This window comes from Blastomyces gilchristii (assembly GCF_000003855.2).
Source record: "Blastomyces gilchristii SLH14081 genomic scaffold supercont1.8, whole genome shotgun sequence".
Classification (NCBI taxonomy): Eukaryota; Fungi; Ascomycota; class Eurotiomycetes; order Onygenales; family Ajellomycetaceae; genus Blastomyces; species Blastomyces gilchristii.
The window spans coordinates 2036103-2052548 of NW_003101675.1; the positions used below are offsets into that span (position 1 = coordinate 2036103).

Here is a 16446-nt window from a genome sequence, read left to right on the forward strand (position 1 = left end):
TATTTTAAATTTTGAATTTTTTTTATAGACAGTGATAACTTACTGAATACACTCTTTAATATTTTCATCTTTATTCATCATTGTGATGGTTATTAATTAATTAACAAGATTTTTATCATTTCAGTGTTTTTAGTAAGCAGCGGCACGATTAAATACTATTGCCGAGGTATCTTTTTGTATTTTTCTGCCAGAGATGGGCCAGATTGGGCAGGGCGGTACGTGGATGGGACTTGGCGTTGATGTCTTGGAACATCAAACACAGACAGGGTTTTCGCGGAGGTTGCTCTCCAGATATCTCCACAATCACAGGTCGGGGATCTTCCAAAATCAAGAAGATTGGCGCATAGGGCTAGGTCTCTTCACCTTACAATTTGTATGGCAATTTGACCCGGGGTTGTGGTGTGGTAGGGGTGGACGCGGGAATATCCCACGCGGGGGCTTCAAACCACGTTTGGTTGAATAACTCCACCACCAGACGGGGTATGCGGTCGGCGTTGGGGTCAAAATGCTTGTATGATCGAGTGCTCTTCGATAGATCTATCGGCGGGTTCTTATTCGAAAAATTGAGCGAGTTCGTGGTGGGGCGGTTTTTGCTCGATCTGGACAGCAGCAGATCTGCTGAGCTCAGAAACTGAGTGAGTTCTAGTTCAAGATAGAGTATTTATAACAATTATGTTAGCACCTTGGGTGGGAAACCAAGGTGTGCAGGTTTGAAACCCGCAGGGAATACATTAAATTCAGAACTCAAGCTCCTCAGGTTCCTAATAAATAAAGAGGTGTACAAATCACTACAATTAATCACTCTATGTTCCTGGGCTGGGAAGTTATTATTGCATTATCTAGTTGCCACTCATTCGTATTTTCTATGTTCTTGTTATCTTGGTGTGGTCTCAACACCTGTATTTCCTCCTGTATAGCCAACTCTTGGCCTGTATTTAACATCACACAAGAACTCATAATAAGCTCTGCTTGCATATGAGTATAATGGAATAATAATAATAATAATAATAAATCTGTCAAGATTTGTGACAACTGTCTAGCTGTTTATTTGAGCGCAATCTTTTTCCCGAAAATAAAGCTGCTTACATAATCGTATTCTAGGGCACACCAAAATAGGCGAGGCTCAAATTTTGGTATTTTCGGCAATTCCAACACCAAGAGATCACCAACTTTCAACCTCACACCGAAGAACCTCCTGTTTTCTACACCCACCTCTTTGAGGATAATCCGACATTGGAAACGATCCCCATCGATATTCCTATAATTGAAAATGGTACGTGCAACTACCTTCCACTCTGATCTACAATTGACGACATCCCATTCCTCACTTTGGCTCCATGCACAAAATCGCGCCCGGAGCGCAAGCAAACCATAAAGTGCATATCAATTGAGCCCTACACCTCCCACACTTGAGCCCAACAACAGAGCCAAAGGAAAATATAACTCATTGACATATTACAAAAAAAAAACAGTCGGACGGAGAAGAGACCGCTTCCAACCCGCCCGTCGGCGCTGCCGATGAGGTCGAGGTTTCCGCCGATGCTACCGCTGGCAGCTCCATGTCCGTCCTGGACGCTCTCAAGGGTGTTCTCAAGATCGCTCTGATCCACGACGGTCTTGCCCGTGGCTTGCGCGAAGCCTCCAAGGCGCTCGACCGCCGCCAGGCGCACATGTGCGTGCTCAACGAGGGCTGCGAGGAAGACGCTTACAAGAAGCTCGTCATTGCACTCTGCCAGGAGCATAAGATTCCGCTCATCAAGGTTCCTGATGGAAAGATGTTGGGCGAGTGGGTTGGACTTTGTATGTTTTTTTTTTTCTTCCCCCTTGTTCCTGATTGTTGGTTTTGGGAGAATTCTGTTTGGTGAGCTTGGGGAGCGCTAATTTAAATGTTTTTCACTTTAAACAGGCGTTCTTGACCGCGAAGGCAATCCTCGCAAGGTCGTTAACTGTTCTTGCGTTGTCCTCCGCGACTGGGGTGAAGAGTCCCAGGAGCGCTCCGTCCTCCTCAACTACTTCCAGACCGAACAATAGACCACTCAACCACACACCCGAGGTAAATAACTGGGTGGATAGGAGGTTAATGGAATAGAAAAACAAATTTAAGAAGCCATGTATATGTGCGAGTTATGGACGTGCTTGGTGGTGGACAAATATCTATGATTAATGAAAGGACGAAACTTCTGGCTTGATTTAAGAGCTAGGACCATGCTCAACTTGTAATTGAGGCGAAATTAGACAGGACTTTTGGGGACATAGGTGCTCTCCATTTTAGAGTACCGATCAATATTAACTCGCATGACACATTACTTGGTCTATCTAAATATTCGCCCCTGGTTCATTCTAGTCCACTTGGATTAAGATGGTAACAACTTACTATCTTAGTATTGAGTAAGAAGATGGCACCATTTGAAAGAAATATTGGACCACTTTCATTCATGCGTTCAGTTATTTCAAAGGCAAAATTGGGCCAATGTGATCGATATCCTGGCTTAAAAGATATCGATCTCGCATACCAAATGCCATTTATGAACAGGTGCACGAATACACATAACATAATAGAGATAATGATGAATGCCGCTCTCAGCAAATGAAATGCAGTGGGGTGTAGCGGCGTCTATGGCGTCAATGGCTAGAAAAAGGAGGGAAATCTCCCTCTCCCCCAGTTCTTCACATTAGATAGAAACAAAGCGGAAAAGAACAAACAGGACATAACAGGAGACGTAGCTGTATAGTGACTGCATAAGTTTGAGTGGCGCTGGACGCATAATGGTATAAATTTCAAAAGATAGACACAGATGGGAAAAGAAACAGTCAAAATAAAGGAAGGGTATAAGTTGACTTTCCCCAATCCCCTGTGATATCCAGCATTCATCGACGCCAATGAGATAATGATGAGGGAATAAAAAAATAAAAATAAAAATAAGGGGACCTGTCGGGGTATGATATTGGTAGCGACATCCGTGCACGTACACTCCGCATGAGATTGGACGGGATACCGTGAAGCAGATAAAACCTAATGCAAACCCGAAACTAGGAGATATATATTACATTATATACCCAATCATCAAAGCGCAAGGCTAACGTTCACTGGAGGTCGGATTTGCGTAATGCTTGGTGCCAGAGGACAAAATTATAGAAGGAGACTGGTGTGTGTATTTATCCAACCGGTTAATCGAAGTACATTGATCAGTGGATGAATCAATTAAACAGTCAATCAATGACAGTAGCTCAGCGGAAATCATAGGCAGGAAAAACCATCTTCTCTCTCATTTGTGGAGTTAGAGAGAGGTGCTGATATGGTGAACTGCCAGGGTCATAGTACATGCCCTCGATATGACCGTCCTCGCGACGAATGGAGATATAATAGAAGCCGGATATTGTGAGTCCTTGACGGGAATGTGACGGGGTAATAAAGCATCGTTCTAGCGGTGTAGGTGGGCTAAGCATATCATTATAATACCAAGGATGACGTTGTCGGGAATAAGACCAACCTTTCCAGCGCATTAAGATCCACCCCTTCGCAAGCCGCTCTGTCACCCATTTCTTGCTCACAAGGTTTCTCGCAGTTTCGGTGTAAGACAGGGCTTTGAACGGCTCGAGCTCGCGCCAGTACAAACCATCAATCTCCGCGCTTGCTTTGAAATTCTTCGTCTCCAGCGAGTGCGTGTTGAAGTCGATGATTTCACCCTCGAGGAAAGTGGATATATGCGCCCCTTGGCTATTGGAGGTTTTATCAGGAATGTTATAGGCTTCCATCGTTCCAGAAAGAGTCATCGTGTTATAATCAACGCTATGTATCGTAACCTTGACAGGCCAGTGTTCATGCCTACTGCTGCTGTTCATTTCCATTGGGCCGCTGTTTCCAATCTCGTGCGGAGTATCCGCTCCATAGCTGCGGCGGCCAGCGCTTGTGTATACGCTGCGACCGAGTTCGGTTCCGTTGATAATGACGGGATCATCGATTTGGTGTGATCTCGGTCTCAGATTAAACATCGCCGAACTAGAATAATGATTCGTAGCATGTTGTGAACCCACAAATACTGTCCCTGGCTTTAACCACGAAGAATCTGCAGGGCTACCTATTGACGAGGTGTCAAGGATAAAGTCGTCCTCGTTGCGGCGCAAATATTCATATTGTACAAAATCTCTCGCAGTGGCGGCCTGTACGCTCTCATCGTACGATTCAGCGAATCGCACCCTATCTAGATACTTTATTGTTTCTTCAAGGCGATCGCCCGTCGACCGTTCTTCGCCGTACATATCTCGAAGTTCCGAGGCGCTAATAGTCCTAGCCATATCCCCACGGTTGGCGGCCGAAGAACGGGGTGCCGGGGAAGTAGTTGAGCTCGTAGTTATAGTGGAAGTCGCAGAGGAAGGTTGCCAGTCTCTTTCCTCCGATTCGCGCCCGTCTCGTTCCCTATCGAGGATGTAGGTCTGTAGGGTACGAGTTCGGGAGGAAAACCTCGGGTGGCGACGAACAGATTGGAGTAACGTAGCAGTAGCCAGATCACTCCGACCATACCGTGACGGCTGAATTGATTCTCCACTATGGTCTCCAGCCCATAGACGGGGTGATGTTGCTGATCCTTCCCGCCTGTCATCCCGAGATCCCAGCGCCGTATGTCTCGCTCTTAGCAACCTACCATCCCACAATTCCTGGATAAGATTCGGAGGATCCACGCTAGTATCTTCGTCCTCTTCATAATCTGATCCTGGCGCCCATGTGTAAACAGAATTTGGTGGACGGGAGCGAGTTTCGTAGTTGGGGGCTCCATTTAGAGCTTCCCGACGACGGACGATAGGGATGCGACGGCTTACCCCGACAGCCACAGAGGGCCTTCTGTGATCGTTAGAATCCATACTACTATTCAACTCATCCTCCAAAGGCTGCAACTGTCTCCTTCGATGTCGCACACGACCAGGCGATGAATCTAGAGAGGGGCGTCTGCGCGAACGCAAAAAGCTTATGTTATCGGCATTCACTTCGTCTTCGGGTAGACTCATGGGGATGGCTGCGAGATCGGGGACAGTTCTAGAGATGGTCTGGAGCTGCTATTGGAGATAACGTAAGGAAGGAAATAAAGATAGAGAACTAAGAGAGTTCAAAGGTTACTGGTCCTTTGGTGATGGCCAGAGATGTCAGTTAGTTAACCTTTGCATGGATGGAAATGCGGATACGGCAGCAGACAAGGCGGGCTGTCAGGTAATGAACTGCGAACATGGGGCCTTTCGGCTATATTTTAGTCCTTGGCAGCCTTGTTTCGACATGCAAGGAAGTCAGATTATCGCATCACAACGAGTTGATAAGTCTAAAGCCAGGATGAAGATAGATGGATGTCGACGGAAAGGGGAGATGTCACTCGGCGGCGGATAAAAGACGAGGTGCTTATCGTTGGCGAGATTTCTCTAGTTCGTTCTTGCATCACTCAATCAAGACCGCGGCACGGGTTGACCAGCAACGACTAGACCTTATCACCCCCCATTTATTCTCCGCCACGAATACGAGTACAGGGTAGACTCATAGGAGCGATACGTCTAGCTAACTCCGACAGAAATCATAATGACTTACGGACGGATGTTGCCTGCCGCACTGGTCTCGGTGGAAGCCGTGGATGTGATCGCAGCGAGGAGGACGGTGACTTGTTCATCTCAGACCTATAGAAATCCGCTCAGATGAACTGACCAGGGTATACACAAAGAGCCGTTATATCGCCGCCGTCGTCGTCGTCGTTGTCATCTTCTGGCCTTTCTGTCTTTGACATTCTGACTGAAACGTCCAGTCAAATCCCTTGCAGCCTGCCCTCGTTTCACACTGTCATTCATGTTCAATCGATCCGACGAATAGCTCAAATTAGACAACGTTGGTGGTGGTGCTCTTTGTTCGAATATAGACAGGCCTTCAGAGCGCCATTCGAGTTGACTCGGCTTGGAAACGTGTTGGGGAGTCAACAACACCAACGTCCGCGTCACAGCGATATCCGTCTTTCTGATAGCTAGATCTTAAAAATTCCAACCTAAGGTATATAACTAACTAACCAGCTCGGTTACAGAACCTTGGGAGCAAGCTCCGTGGGGCATCTTTCGCACAGAACTGACTGTGGCGACTCCCACAGAAATTAACTCTCGCAGCAACGGAACAGTCCCAGAATTTCCACAAGAGCTTACGAGAACGTGTGCAAATATTCAATTTCGCGGGCCATCCGGCAGGCATTCTACAGCATCTTGCAGGAGGTTCAGAATTTAGCTTATGCTCCAAGGTTGCGTAGCTCCCGATGGTCAATACCTGCCATTCAGTATTGCACCTCTCTGAGGCTATATTCCGCTTGGAATTGTCCAAGTAGACCTCAGCGATGATGTGCCACGCTCATGTGGAATTGTCTCAGAAGCTGGGAGCTAGAGGTGTCTTTCGTTATCCCAAAACCACAGGTGCGCAATGAATTACAGTCCCAAGACGATAAGACTATGGCCATATCTTGAAGACAAAAACAAAGTGAAGCCGCGTTCACAGTTCTTGGTTGTATGAAGAACCATACTCCGTATGGATTATCATCTTAAATCAGCCATTATTCCAATTTTCGGGTTTATCCTTCCTTCACTATATGTAGGTACAGTTTAAGAGCATGGATTAAACTGTTTCTGAGCAAGCTGGCCAAGTTGAATAAGAAATCAGAAGGCGAGCGTAGAACGTGCACGGCACGGCACCGTTGAATATTCAAGATACCCGTTTCACGATCGCCGCTGTGTCCGTTTTAACGTGGCCGGCCTTATGGTCGCTCTCCACGATTCGGTGCGTAACTGATCATCTGGGGCCCATGGTCTATTATCGACCATGCTGAATCCGCCCATATCATGCGTCAAATCTCCCCCATTGACTTTTTCCGGGCATTCATTGATCATCCTTTTAAACAGATAAAAAGCACATATCGCGATCCACCTTCTCTGGCGCTGATGGGGGTAGGCTTTACCCTTTGAATAACGAGAGTTGAATTTCGACCGGTTTTGCCTTCAGCAGTTTGGACTACCGCATTCTTCAAGCGGGCTTTCCCGGGGGCATGCGCAGGTTGCCCATATTTTTCATTGCAGAACTCCTCGGCGATCTGGATTATATTGGTTTTGGTTTTGTGCCGTCAAAGGATCACTCACCCTTGTTGCACCAGAGGGGACTTTCGTGATATTTGCGACTTTTTACGATCCAAAAGTTTAGTATATTGTGCTTATACATATATACGGGCCCGGAGGGGGTGTTGGGTACTCACTTCCAGGCGGCCCGCCTAGCTGCTGCTACAGTTACATGTACATGTACATACAAGAAAGATAGCTGTTATCTGTCTGGAAAGACACCCGGCACTCAGAACTTGGCTGTACACTCAAAGGTGCTGGATACAAATAATTTGCCGCACATACCTTCATTTTCTTGCTTTTACCTGACAGTGCAAATTGTTGTTCCCTTTATTTAATTCCAAATGAATTGACAGGGTGCATAAATAGCACGAATTTCCCCAATGGAAACCGCGAAAGGCAGGTTGAGGTAGACGACAAACATATATATATATATATATATAAATATATAAAGTCTTCATGGCGTTTGAATTTAACGCAGAATCTCCCCCTCTTTCTTTTTTTCTCGGAAGTAGGACGAGGAGGCGGGTACCCATTGTTTATATGTATGCAATCCCAATATAATAACTCCTGCATTCTATTATTTTCTTTGTAAGCTCTTCTCTCTCCACTGTCCTGCTCCTGTGAGGTGCCCTTTAATGTGCTGCATAGTAAGTCCATGCACAGTACGTAGGCATATCAAACGGACAAGGTGGCCATTCCTTGTCCTGTTGGCTTGTTTGGCTGGCTAATATTCAACTTCGGAGATCATGAAATCGGCTAGCTGTTGGTTGGGCTTCTGTTGGAAGTGGTAGGACTCTTCTGCGATGTTTCCTTTATTAGTTTCGTTGAGGACTGACTGGTTACCGTACGCATCTAAAGTACTCAAAGGGCTGACGGAAATTGCTGAAGCTCCCTATTGCGCCTGAATCGAAATATCTACGAAAATAACGATGATATCAATTCAATTCGATCTAGTAGGATTACCCGGACACATCCAAGTCTGAAATTTGTTTTTTCCCAAACGAAACTCTTCGAATTGACATTAGTATTTTGTTTTGCTGTGCTACTTGCCGCAGACAGGCCTACTAGAACGGGACATACCCGTCCATGTATAAAACTGTTGTATGCTTCCAGCGTCTAACAAGCATCCAAGTGGTTTGATACATTGACGGTTTGCTCAGAATCCTGCATTTGAGGGGCTTTGGTGATGAAACAAGTTGTTTACCCCCGCCGACGATGACCAGTGAACTAGACAGCAATCGCTGCTTTCTCTAGAATTCTATGCCCAAGCCCGAAACAGAAACAAATTATTTACATCAGGATCTCCCTTCCCAGCTCTCGAAATGGAATGGGAAGAGTTGAAGGAGCTGCAAACGCCGAAGAAGGGCAAAGAATATTATATGTTGGGCATACAGACGGCATCAATTACCACTCCCTAATACCTCCATCAACTCCATAAAACCCCTTCGGAGGCCATGACTCCGCAGTCATCGCAACGCGCCGTACTTCCTCCTCATCAATATCGATTCCCAACCCGGGTTTTGTCAGTGCATCCACATATCCGTCCTTGACATCAAAAACTGAAGGATCCGTCACATAGTTGGTAATGTCGTACGAGCCCGCCTCCGTGTTATAGTGGATGCCCAGGCTCATCTCCTGGATGACAAAATTTGGAATCGTGAGGTCGACTTGCATGCTGGCGGCCAGCGAAATGGGGCCTAGCGGGCAGTGCGGGGCGATCGCCACATCGTACGTTTCTGCCATCGCGGCGATGCGCCGGATTTCGGAAATACCTCCGCAATGGCTGATATCTGGCTGCAAGACATCAACACTTGCATCTTCCAAGAACCGCTTGACGTCCCATCGGTTGTAGAGCCGTTCACCCAATGCAATCGGTGTCGAGACGTGGCCGGAGAATTGTTTTATGCCCTCCGGATGCTCCGAAAGTAGGGGTTCCTCGATGAATAAGGGGTGGTAGGGCTCCGCTAGTTTAGCAAGTTGTTTGGCCATGGGTTTGTGGAGACGGCCGTGGAAGTCAAGAGCGGCGTCGAGCCCTAGAGCCTTCACGGCTTTGAGGCGTTCGACGCTGGACTCCAGAACTCGTGGGGAATCAAGCCAGTTCACATCTTCTGTTGCATTCATTTTTATGGCTCTGAACCCTTGAGCTAGCCGCGCTTTGCCAGCTGCTTCAACATCTGCTGGACGATCGCCTCCAATCCAAGCATAGACAGAGATCTTGTTACGGAGCTTGCCTCCCAAGAGCTGATAGATGGGTACACCTAGCTGGCGGCCCTTGAGATCCCAAAGAGCAATATCGATACCGGATATAGCTGACATGAAAACAGCACCACCCCTATAGAAGCCGAGGCGCCAGGCCGTTTGCCAGATTTGTTCGATATCACTATGCCGGTTGGGTCAGTCATTGGATGTTTATAAATTTTGGCATTTGGGTGGATGGTCTTTTGACATACTCCGCTTCATAGCCCTGAAAGCGTTTACACAGCGCATTCAATGCGCCTTCGACAGCTTCCGAATGTCCCTCCAGGGTGCTTTCACCCCATCCATGATTTCCATCTTCATCAGCTACTTTCACGAACAGCCAGCGAGGGAGTACGCGGAAATATTCAATGCTCTTAATTTTACCCATGTTTTCCTCCTTGTACTTCTTTCGCGAGGGACCTTGTGGAGGGGTATTGGAGATCAATGAGGGGAAGTTCTCGTAACGGAAACCACACCAACTTATCGTTCGGAGAGGAGTCTATGGAGGGGTAACCTGATAACCGATAAAAGGGGAGAAAGGTAGCAGCTTCTATTTATATTGTTGAGAGGCGGGAACAAGACGTGGAAACGAGATACATGGCCGCAAAGCTTCCCTCTGAGGATTGAGTGTCTCCGATTCAACTGACAGGGATGGGGGTACTCAGAGCATATAATAGCTGAGAAACGGGGCTTAATGAGTTCAAGGGTATGAGAGATGTTGTGTATTGGCCGCTTGATTCCACAAGGTGATCGGAATCGTAACAGTTAATCGTGTAACTCCAACCCCTTGTCTCGCTTCCAATCGCTCGTCCTGTCGGTTGCAAGAAGTCTGCCAGAACGTGGACGTAGAAGAAAGATTCTACCACAAAAATCAACTGTTTTTTTAACACCCTGCCTCTGGTCAAAAGGAACGTTCTATTGTCTATTTTTCATCTATCTATATGTCCTTTTTGTGAATATATAAATATATAAATAAGTTTATACATGGAAGATATAAATCAACGATCACCACAGAGATGCAGAAGATGTCCAACGCTACAAAACCCATTCCAAACCTACAAATATACCCAAAAGAATCGCACCAATTAGTCCGCTCTAGTTTTGATTGCTGACCCGCGAAGCGTTCCAATCATCTGCCCGTTTTAGACACTCGAGAACGATATTCCAAAATGCATCAACATCGACCCCACGGGGTATGGTCACGCCGCACTTGCCGCGTTCTAAGGGACTTGCATTTGTCCGTCCAACCTCACCAGTAATCTCTGGACCTGAACCATGTTGACCATCTGTTACAACATTAACGAGGAAGCGCTCGCCGTCCCTATCATCGAAATTGAGAATTCCCGGTTTGCTTCCATTGTCACTATGGTTTAGGTTGGACAATAACACAGCAACGGCAACGGGGTCATGCAAGGGGGGTCCAACGTCAAGGCCAAAAACGCTTTCGTAAGTGTTTGCAAAGTAGATGAGGAGGGCGTGGAGGATTCGGCGGAGGACTGAGGGAGTCGGGATCACGCCATTCCCGTTCGCTCCTGGTTGAGTTTCAGTCTGTAAAATCAGAGACTGCACATTTGGCGTGCCTAATACTTTGTGGGTAAGATCTAGGGGTATTAAAACTGTTTTCCGTGCGAGAACCGGGGAAGAGAAAATGGATTGTGCAGATTCGGGATCACACTGAATTTATTGATTAGCCATCAATAAAATAAATGAAATCTTAAACTAGGACGGATCCTAAGATTCATTTCAAGGAAGGATACCAACGTAGATATTGAACTCTGCGAAATGTGTCGTATTTCCAATCCGGGCCTCAGCTCCTGGCCGCTTGCAGATAGAAGCATCTGAGAACCCACCACCTATGGCGCCACCCATGATGCTGAGACCGCGAATGTGCTCCGCAACTTCAGGAAATGTTGCGAAAAGTAGTGCGACATTGGTGAGCGTTCCAGTCGCCACTAGCCAAGCAGTATTTCTAGGCTGTGCCAGCAGGGCCTCTCGCATGGCGACAGTCGCATTTGGATTCCTCACAGGTGGTCGCGTCGGAGTAGGAAGTAAATCGGTCCCATCAAGTCCAGACAAGCCTGATATCATATCCTGCGTGTCAATTATTGATCTGGACGATAGGCAGAGCTCAGCATATGTTTCACATACCATGAATATCCGGTGCATGTACAGCTGCTCTACAGAATGGCTTGTATGCCCCTGGATATACAGGAATATCTGACCTGCCAATGGCTTCCAGGATGCATCCAGCGTTCACTGTGCTATTTTCAAGCGAACCATTTCCATGCACAGTACTGATCCCCAGCAACTTCAGAGATGGGTGGTGGGCAGCTAAGAGGATGGCAAATGCATCCTTTCACGTCCATTAGATTCAACTCCATTCCCACACTTTGTCGAAAAAGGTATCTAATATGCTGGCAACTTGAGAACTTACATCATGGCCTGATATAGGGTCAGCGTCAAGTTATACATTTCTTTGACTGGTGGGCATTAAAAAGGGGTAAAACTCACCTGGATCACAATCTAGCCAAAGAGGAGTCACCTGTCTTTCATGCGACAGGAGCTCAGGCGTCTGATACGGCATGATGGTGAAGGCTTGTGCAACGCGCTGTCTGCTGATACCGGCCTGACACTTTCGAAGATATTTACCTAACGTTCTACATACATATGTTCTTATCGATAAGATATGCGGGATGTGAAATACGCTAGTATGTATTAGTACTAGTTGAGACGCTAACCCGGCCTTATTCTCGGCCCGCTCCCAACTGGCGGAGCCGCATGATTTCAGCACCGAACAGCTGGCGGAGGAAGACGTCCGACAACGACCATCTCAACCTGCCAGATTACGAATCAAACCCAATCTCCCATTATTTTGGAGGCTCTTGTTCCTGGTATCGGCTGCCAATCCGTGTTGTCGATGCAATCATACTGGGGTATTGGCGAAGCGCATACAACTTTTGGGAGATGAGCAATAACACAGGACGAGTACGCCCTTCCCAAGCCGTTGCCTCCAAGTCTGGACCAACACCCTTCTCAGCTAAGCAGCCAACCCTTGCCGTACCATCCTCTAAATCTCCCTCCGCTTCTCGTTCACCTTCACAGGCTCGCCAATTGGGCAAGTCCATTGCATCAGCCAGTCAAACCAATGGATCCAACGATAAAGCTACAGCGGCTCTGATCCGCCGCGTTCTCTGCCCTCAGTCTGGTAGCCATGGGTCAGAACAGCGCGAGCGGGGAACCCCTCGACCACTAGAAGAGTTGCTTCCTCCCCTTACGAGTTCGAACGAAGTGGATCTACAGCTTTATGCTCTTATTGCAATCATAATTAAAGAATTCGTTTATGCCTGGTACTCAAAAATTACCCCAGACCACACGTTTACCGATGAAGTTATACAAATTATCGCCCACTGCACTCGTGCGCTCGAGCAAAGGCTCCGGCAAGTAGATGTGGATGCTTTGGTCTTGGATGAGATTCCTGCGCTGATTGAAGCACATATTGTTGGTGAGAATCGAGTGCAGCCGTGTGAGATCGATGCTTCCAAGCTGGCTGGGCTGACAACGGAATCGGAATATAGCGTACCGCACCGCCCGCCAAAGCCCACATTTAAACCGCTCTACGTCCTATCTTCATACAGTCTACCATACTTTGAACCCACATCCAGCGCTTTCCCCTGTCCCTGAGGTCTCCGACGGTGTGACGATCGCGGAGCAACAGAAACGAGAGACGGCGTACCGCCAATTACTTGCCCAGGGTGTTTTGGCTGTGCTTCTCCCAACCGAGGATTTGGAGAATGTTTACTTGAGGACATTGGTTGGTGATATTTTGGCGGATATGATCTTGGGCGAGCTTGTCGGTGATAAAGCGAGCGAGGGTCCATTTATCTGGGAGATTCTCACACGGCTCATCACCGTGATAAAACAAGACGGCCATAAAGACGAGGAGGCGGAGCACGGTCAAAAAAGCCGACTGGAGAGGTTTGGATTGTTTGTCCCCAGAGAGGACTCTGGCCGCAGCGATTCGTCTGGTGCAAACCAATCAAATTTATCAATGCTGCTGTGGAGAATACTGCAATATTGCTATCTGACATTTATGACTATTCGATTTGTATTGGTTGGACTTTTTCGAGTAGCGTCACCGTCGCTTCCCGTGTCTTCACATAGACTACCATCTACCTTTTCATCAACTCCCGCCAATCCTACGTGTGAATCTCAACCCTGGTCTCGCAATGGTAGCCCCCGTCGACCCGTTCTCAAATATAGAATGTTTGGCATGGTTTCGCAATTACTCGATGTGCCTGGACGAATGCCATGGCTCGGCGGGGTCCTTGCTCTCGTCCAGCATGCGATGGTCGAAGGGCCAGGAAAGTTTGGAGATACGGGACAGATAGTTGACAGGTAAGCCTAAAATATCGTTTTTGGTTTTGTTCTCCCATCCACAGTGCACGAATCGAATCGGCTTTTTTCTCCATTCTTTTCAGGAATGAATGAGACCTTCCCTTTATTGTGTCATCGTCTCTTTTTCGATGCTGTCCACCATGTGTATCATAATGTCCCAACGGGTAGGGCATCGTTCAAATCGTTCGTCACCTGTGCTGGGATCCCTGGCTCTTTTCAAAAAAAAAAAAAAAAAAAAAAAAAAAGGGATCATGCGGTGTTGCAGTTGCATCTGCTAAATATCCCAGCATGCAATCGCGGCATTGGAAGGGATACAGATGGGCCGTTGGTGATTGCGTGCATGGTCCTCCGGTCACTTGATCTGAAGGTCGTTGGCCCTCGTCCAATGAGCACGCCATTCTGCTCCAAGACAAAAGGTTGGCATCTGTGTGGCCTTTATCCACCCAAAGTTGCGCTTTCCGACATGCCCAGGAAACCCTGTCATCTTCACCCGTTACCCGTCTTTGTATGCACGGAGGTATTTTACCTTGGTTGTTGTCATTTTCGTCTTAACCTTACCGTTACAAAACGTGTTTTTACCGTATGGTTGCTCAGCCACTCAGCAACTTTCGATTTCCGTTTTCTTTCGTTTCTTCCTAGCGCCCTTTTCCACCCGTTTCGGCCCTTTCCTTTCTTGCAAAAGCAGTATTTTCCTTCGCAGTTCGGCTAGTAGCTGTTGCAGCATTTTGCTTCCTCCAACCAATGCCGGATAAAAGCATATAGCACAGGATCAGCAGACAGGCCAGAATAAGCCGGTCGTCCTAACCGCCTTGGCCTTTGCCCCATTGGCTGCTGTTATTTGGGTTGCTTTTGGCCGCCTACATCGGGACCGGGCCTTCCCTCCCGTCCGCGCAAAAGACGCCCATTTTCTTTTAGCGTGAGACATGCCATTGGTCGATCATTTCCTTATCGTTCTGGAATCAGCCAACCAACAACCGCAAAAATATGGCAGCTCAACACACGGGGAGTGGATCACGAAGGGATCCAGTCTGTGGATGCTCTACTCTGATCATCCCCCACATGATCTTCTCCTGCTTTATCTGCAAGGCAAAATTCCAGGCCATAACGAAATCGACAATCTCCAGGATGTCTCTTATCCCCGCTCTACCAGCCAATGGCCGATCAGTTCGAACTTTTCGGGCAATAAGCATATTCTGATCGAGGTGAGATCAGCGATATCGGGGGCTCCCTCTCTCCGCTCCAGGGGTTTTCGCATCATGGCTAGGGCGCAAGCAACGGATATTCTTTTCCCTTGTTTCTCTCACTCGTTTCGAAGCGCCTATGATGTCGCCGTTTCCGTTCGAGGAGACGCTCGTGATGATGTTTACAATCTTATCATCCCCCTCATTCGATTTTAGCTTCATCATCTTTTCTCCAATCGACCATGATTGATAATCTCGCTTTCACTGGTTCGGCGAGCTCCAAAACTTGCCCACTTTTGCTCTTGTCGTGATCCTCGTTCATCCCCCTCTTTTCAACAAACTAACGTTCTTTAATTTTCTTCATTCGGCTTGTGATTTTACCATGACTTCTCAATGTCCTAGTACGGACTTATCCTTGAAACGTTTCTTGCTCACCTGCTTACAACGTTCGCTTGGCCCCTCCTTAGGTTCCTGCACGAGACAATCCAGAAGCGTCTATTTACCCCCACATTACTTCCCGTTCTCCTACTCGCGATTCGAACAACTCTATTTCCCTTCAATACCAAACCCAGTCAGAATGCCAACATTTCTACTCTTAGCTCCTCAACAGGCTCCATGGTGCCTCAGGCTGAAGTGGGGATTAACAGTGACTCGGTTGGTAATAATGGTAGGATGGGATGGACTTTCTCGCTTACACCTTCACAACCCTCAGCACAATTGCCCGTAACTCTCCAAACCTGGTCGGAATCGCAAGCCTTGTCGAAGACTCAAGAAAATATGATCAAAAGAGCATGCGCTGCTAGCATACTGTCGCTAATCCCGCGTAGAGTGGCATTGACGGTATTCTGTATTCCAACCCTCCATGCGAAGAATCCGGGAAATAAAACCTTAAATTTAGAATCTCCAAAAATCACCAGTCCAACTATCCACAGCGGGAGCAGGGAACCAAAAGCCGTCACCGGTTATGAGGCCCAGCAGAGTTCATCGAGCAGCCAGAGGTATACAGCTCCTAATCCGCGCGAGTCGGGTGCCAATTTTCCTGCATCTCAACCCACTTCTTCTCCTACAATAACAAACATTCAATCTACAGTTACGAATAGAAAGAGTAAGAATAGCGCCGGTGCCGCCCCTATACAAACAACAGTGTTGCCTTCATCTGGATATGAAGCAAATGCCGGGGCCGATGATGAGGATGACAACGAAGAAACCAACGAACAAGAAGCCCTCCTCTTAGCCATTGAACATGATTTCTTGGACATATTTGCAGATAAATATTGTAACAAACACCTCATGTACTCCATCGTCGAGACGGTCCTCGTTAAGCTCCTACCTGAAATCTCCGAGCATGGCATCGCCGAATTAATGGCTGAACGAGGCGTCTAACCAGTATATACCTACTCCGTCTATGCTATTCCTTCCCCCTTTTTTTTTTTTTTTTTTGCTTATTCCTTCGTATTTTTCTGTTAAACGCCCTCCTCCGTAGATCATCTCATTATTCTTAATTTTTCCA

The 16446-nt window shown here is 47.3% G+C and overlaps 5 protein-coding genes across 5 annotated transcripts; 2 read left to right on the plus strand and 3 right to left on the minus strand.

The window, feature by feature from the left end:
• The first annotated feature begins 199 nt into the window (after positions 1 to 199).
• Positions 200 to 3605, plus strand: BDBG_04983 (40S ribosomal protein S12). Its single transcript, XM_002625073.2, has 3 exons — positions 200 to 1273; positions 1473 to 1800; positions 1907 to 3605. Exons 1-3 carry the CDS (start codon positions 1271 to 1273, stop codon positions 2029 to 2031), a joined length of 456 nt encoding a protein of 151 aa, XP_002625119.1. The 5' UTR covers positions 200 to 1270; the 3' UTR covers positions 2032 to 3605.
• BDBG_04984 (uncharacterized protein) lies at positions 1583 to 6237 on the minus strand. Its single transcript, XM_031721926.1, has 2 exons — positions 3492 to 6237; positions 1583 to 3422 (listed from the first exon to the last, which is right to left on the minus strand). The coding sequence occupies exons 1-2, from the start codon at positions 5002 to 5004 to the stop codon at positions 3229 to 3231; spliced, it is 1707 nt and encodes a 568-aa protein (XP_031578447.1). The 5' UTR covers positions 5005 to 6237; the 3' UTR covers positions 1583 to 3228.
• A 1449-nt stretch (positions 6238 to 7686) lies between these two features.
• BDBG_04985 (galactonate dehydratase) lies at positions 7687 to 10013 on the minus strand. The gene is made up of 2 exons (XM_002625075.2): positions 9573 to 10013; positions 7687 to 9502 (listed from the first exon to the last, which is right to left on the minus strand). The coding sequence occupies exons 1-2, from the start codon at positions 9746 to 9748 to the stop codon at positions 8527 to 8529; spliced, it is 1152 nt and encodes a 383-aa protein (XP_002625121.1). The 5' UTR covers positions 9749 to 10013; the 3' UTR covers positions 7687 to 8526.
• Positions 10014 to 10249: 236 nt separating this feature from the next.
• BDBG_04986 (DNA glycosylase) lies at positions 10250 to 12015 on the minus strand. Its single transcript, XM_002625076.2, has 5 exons — positions 11872 to 12015; positions 11795 to 11802; positions 11509 to 11713; positions 11122 to 11438; positions 10250 to 11034 (listed from the first exon to the last, which is right to left on the minus strand). Exons 1-5 carry the CDS (start codon positions 11942 to 11944, stop codon positions 10456 to 10458), a joined length of 1182 nt encoding a protein of 393 aa, XP_002625122.1. The 5' UTR covers positions 11945 to 12015; the 3' UTR covers positions 10250 to 10455.
• A 123-nt stretch (positions 12016 to 12138) lies between these two features.
• On the plus strand, positions 12139 to 16319 carry BDBG_17110 (uncharacterized protein; the record flags this gene model as incomplete). The annotated part of the gene is made up of 3 exons (XM_002625077.2): positions 12139 to 12862; positions 12936 to 13755; positions 15404 to 16319. 3 exons carry the CDS (start codon positions 12139 to 12141, stop codon positions 16317 to 16319), a joined length of 2460 nt encoding a protein of 819 aa, XP_002625123.2.
• Between the last annotated feature and the right edge of the window lie 127 nt (positions 16320 to 16446).

Excerpts from the sequence above, each read along its gene's own strand:
- BDBG_04983 (XM_002625073.2), top strand. Across the intron at positions 1,801-1,906 it reads GGGCGAGTGGGTTGGACTTT|GCGTTCTTGACCGCGAAGGC; the intron begins GTATGTTTTTTT and ends CACTTTAAACAG.
- BDBG_04986 (XM_002625076.2), bottom strand. The coding sequence starts at position 11,944 with ATGCCGTATCAGACGCCTGAGCTCCTGTCGCATGAAAGACAGGTGACT. Across the intron at positions 11,439-11,508 it reads ACATGCACCGGATATTCATG|GCTTGTCTGGACTTGATGGG; the intron begins GTATGTGAAACA and ends ATATGATATCAG. Across the intron at positions 11,035-11,121 it reads TCGCAGAGTTCAATATCTAC|TGTGATCCCGAATCTGCACA; the intron begins GTTGGTATCCTT and ends CAATAAATTCAG.
- BDBG_04984 (XM_031721926.1), bottom strand. The coding sequence starts at position 5,004 with ATGAGTCTACCCGAAGACGAAGTGAATGCCGATAACATAAGCTTTTTG. Across the intron at positions 3,423-3,491 it reads GATCTTAATGCGCTGGAAAG|AACGATGCTTTATTACCCCG; the intron begins GTTGGTCTTATT and ends CTACACCGCTAG.
- BDBG_04985 (XM_002625075.2), bottom strand. The coding sequence starts at position 9,748 with ATGGGTAAAATTAAGAGCATTGAATATTTCCGCGTACTCCCTCGCTGG. Across the intron at positions 9,503-9,572 it reads TTTCAGGGCTATGAAGCGGA|TGATATCGAACAAATCTGGC; the intron begins GTATGTCAAAAG and ends CAACCGGCATAG.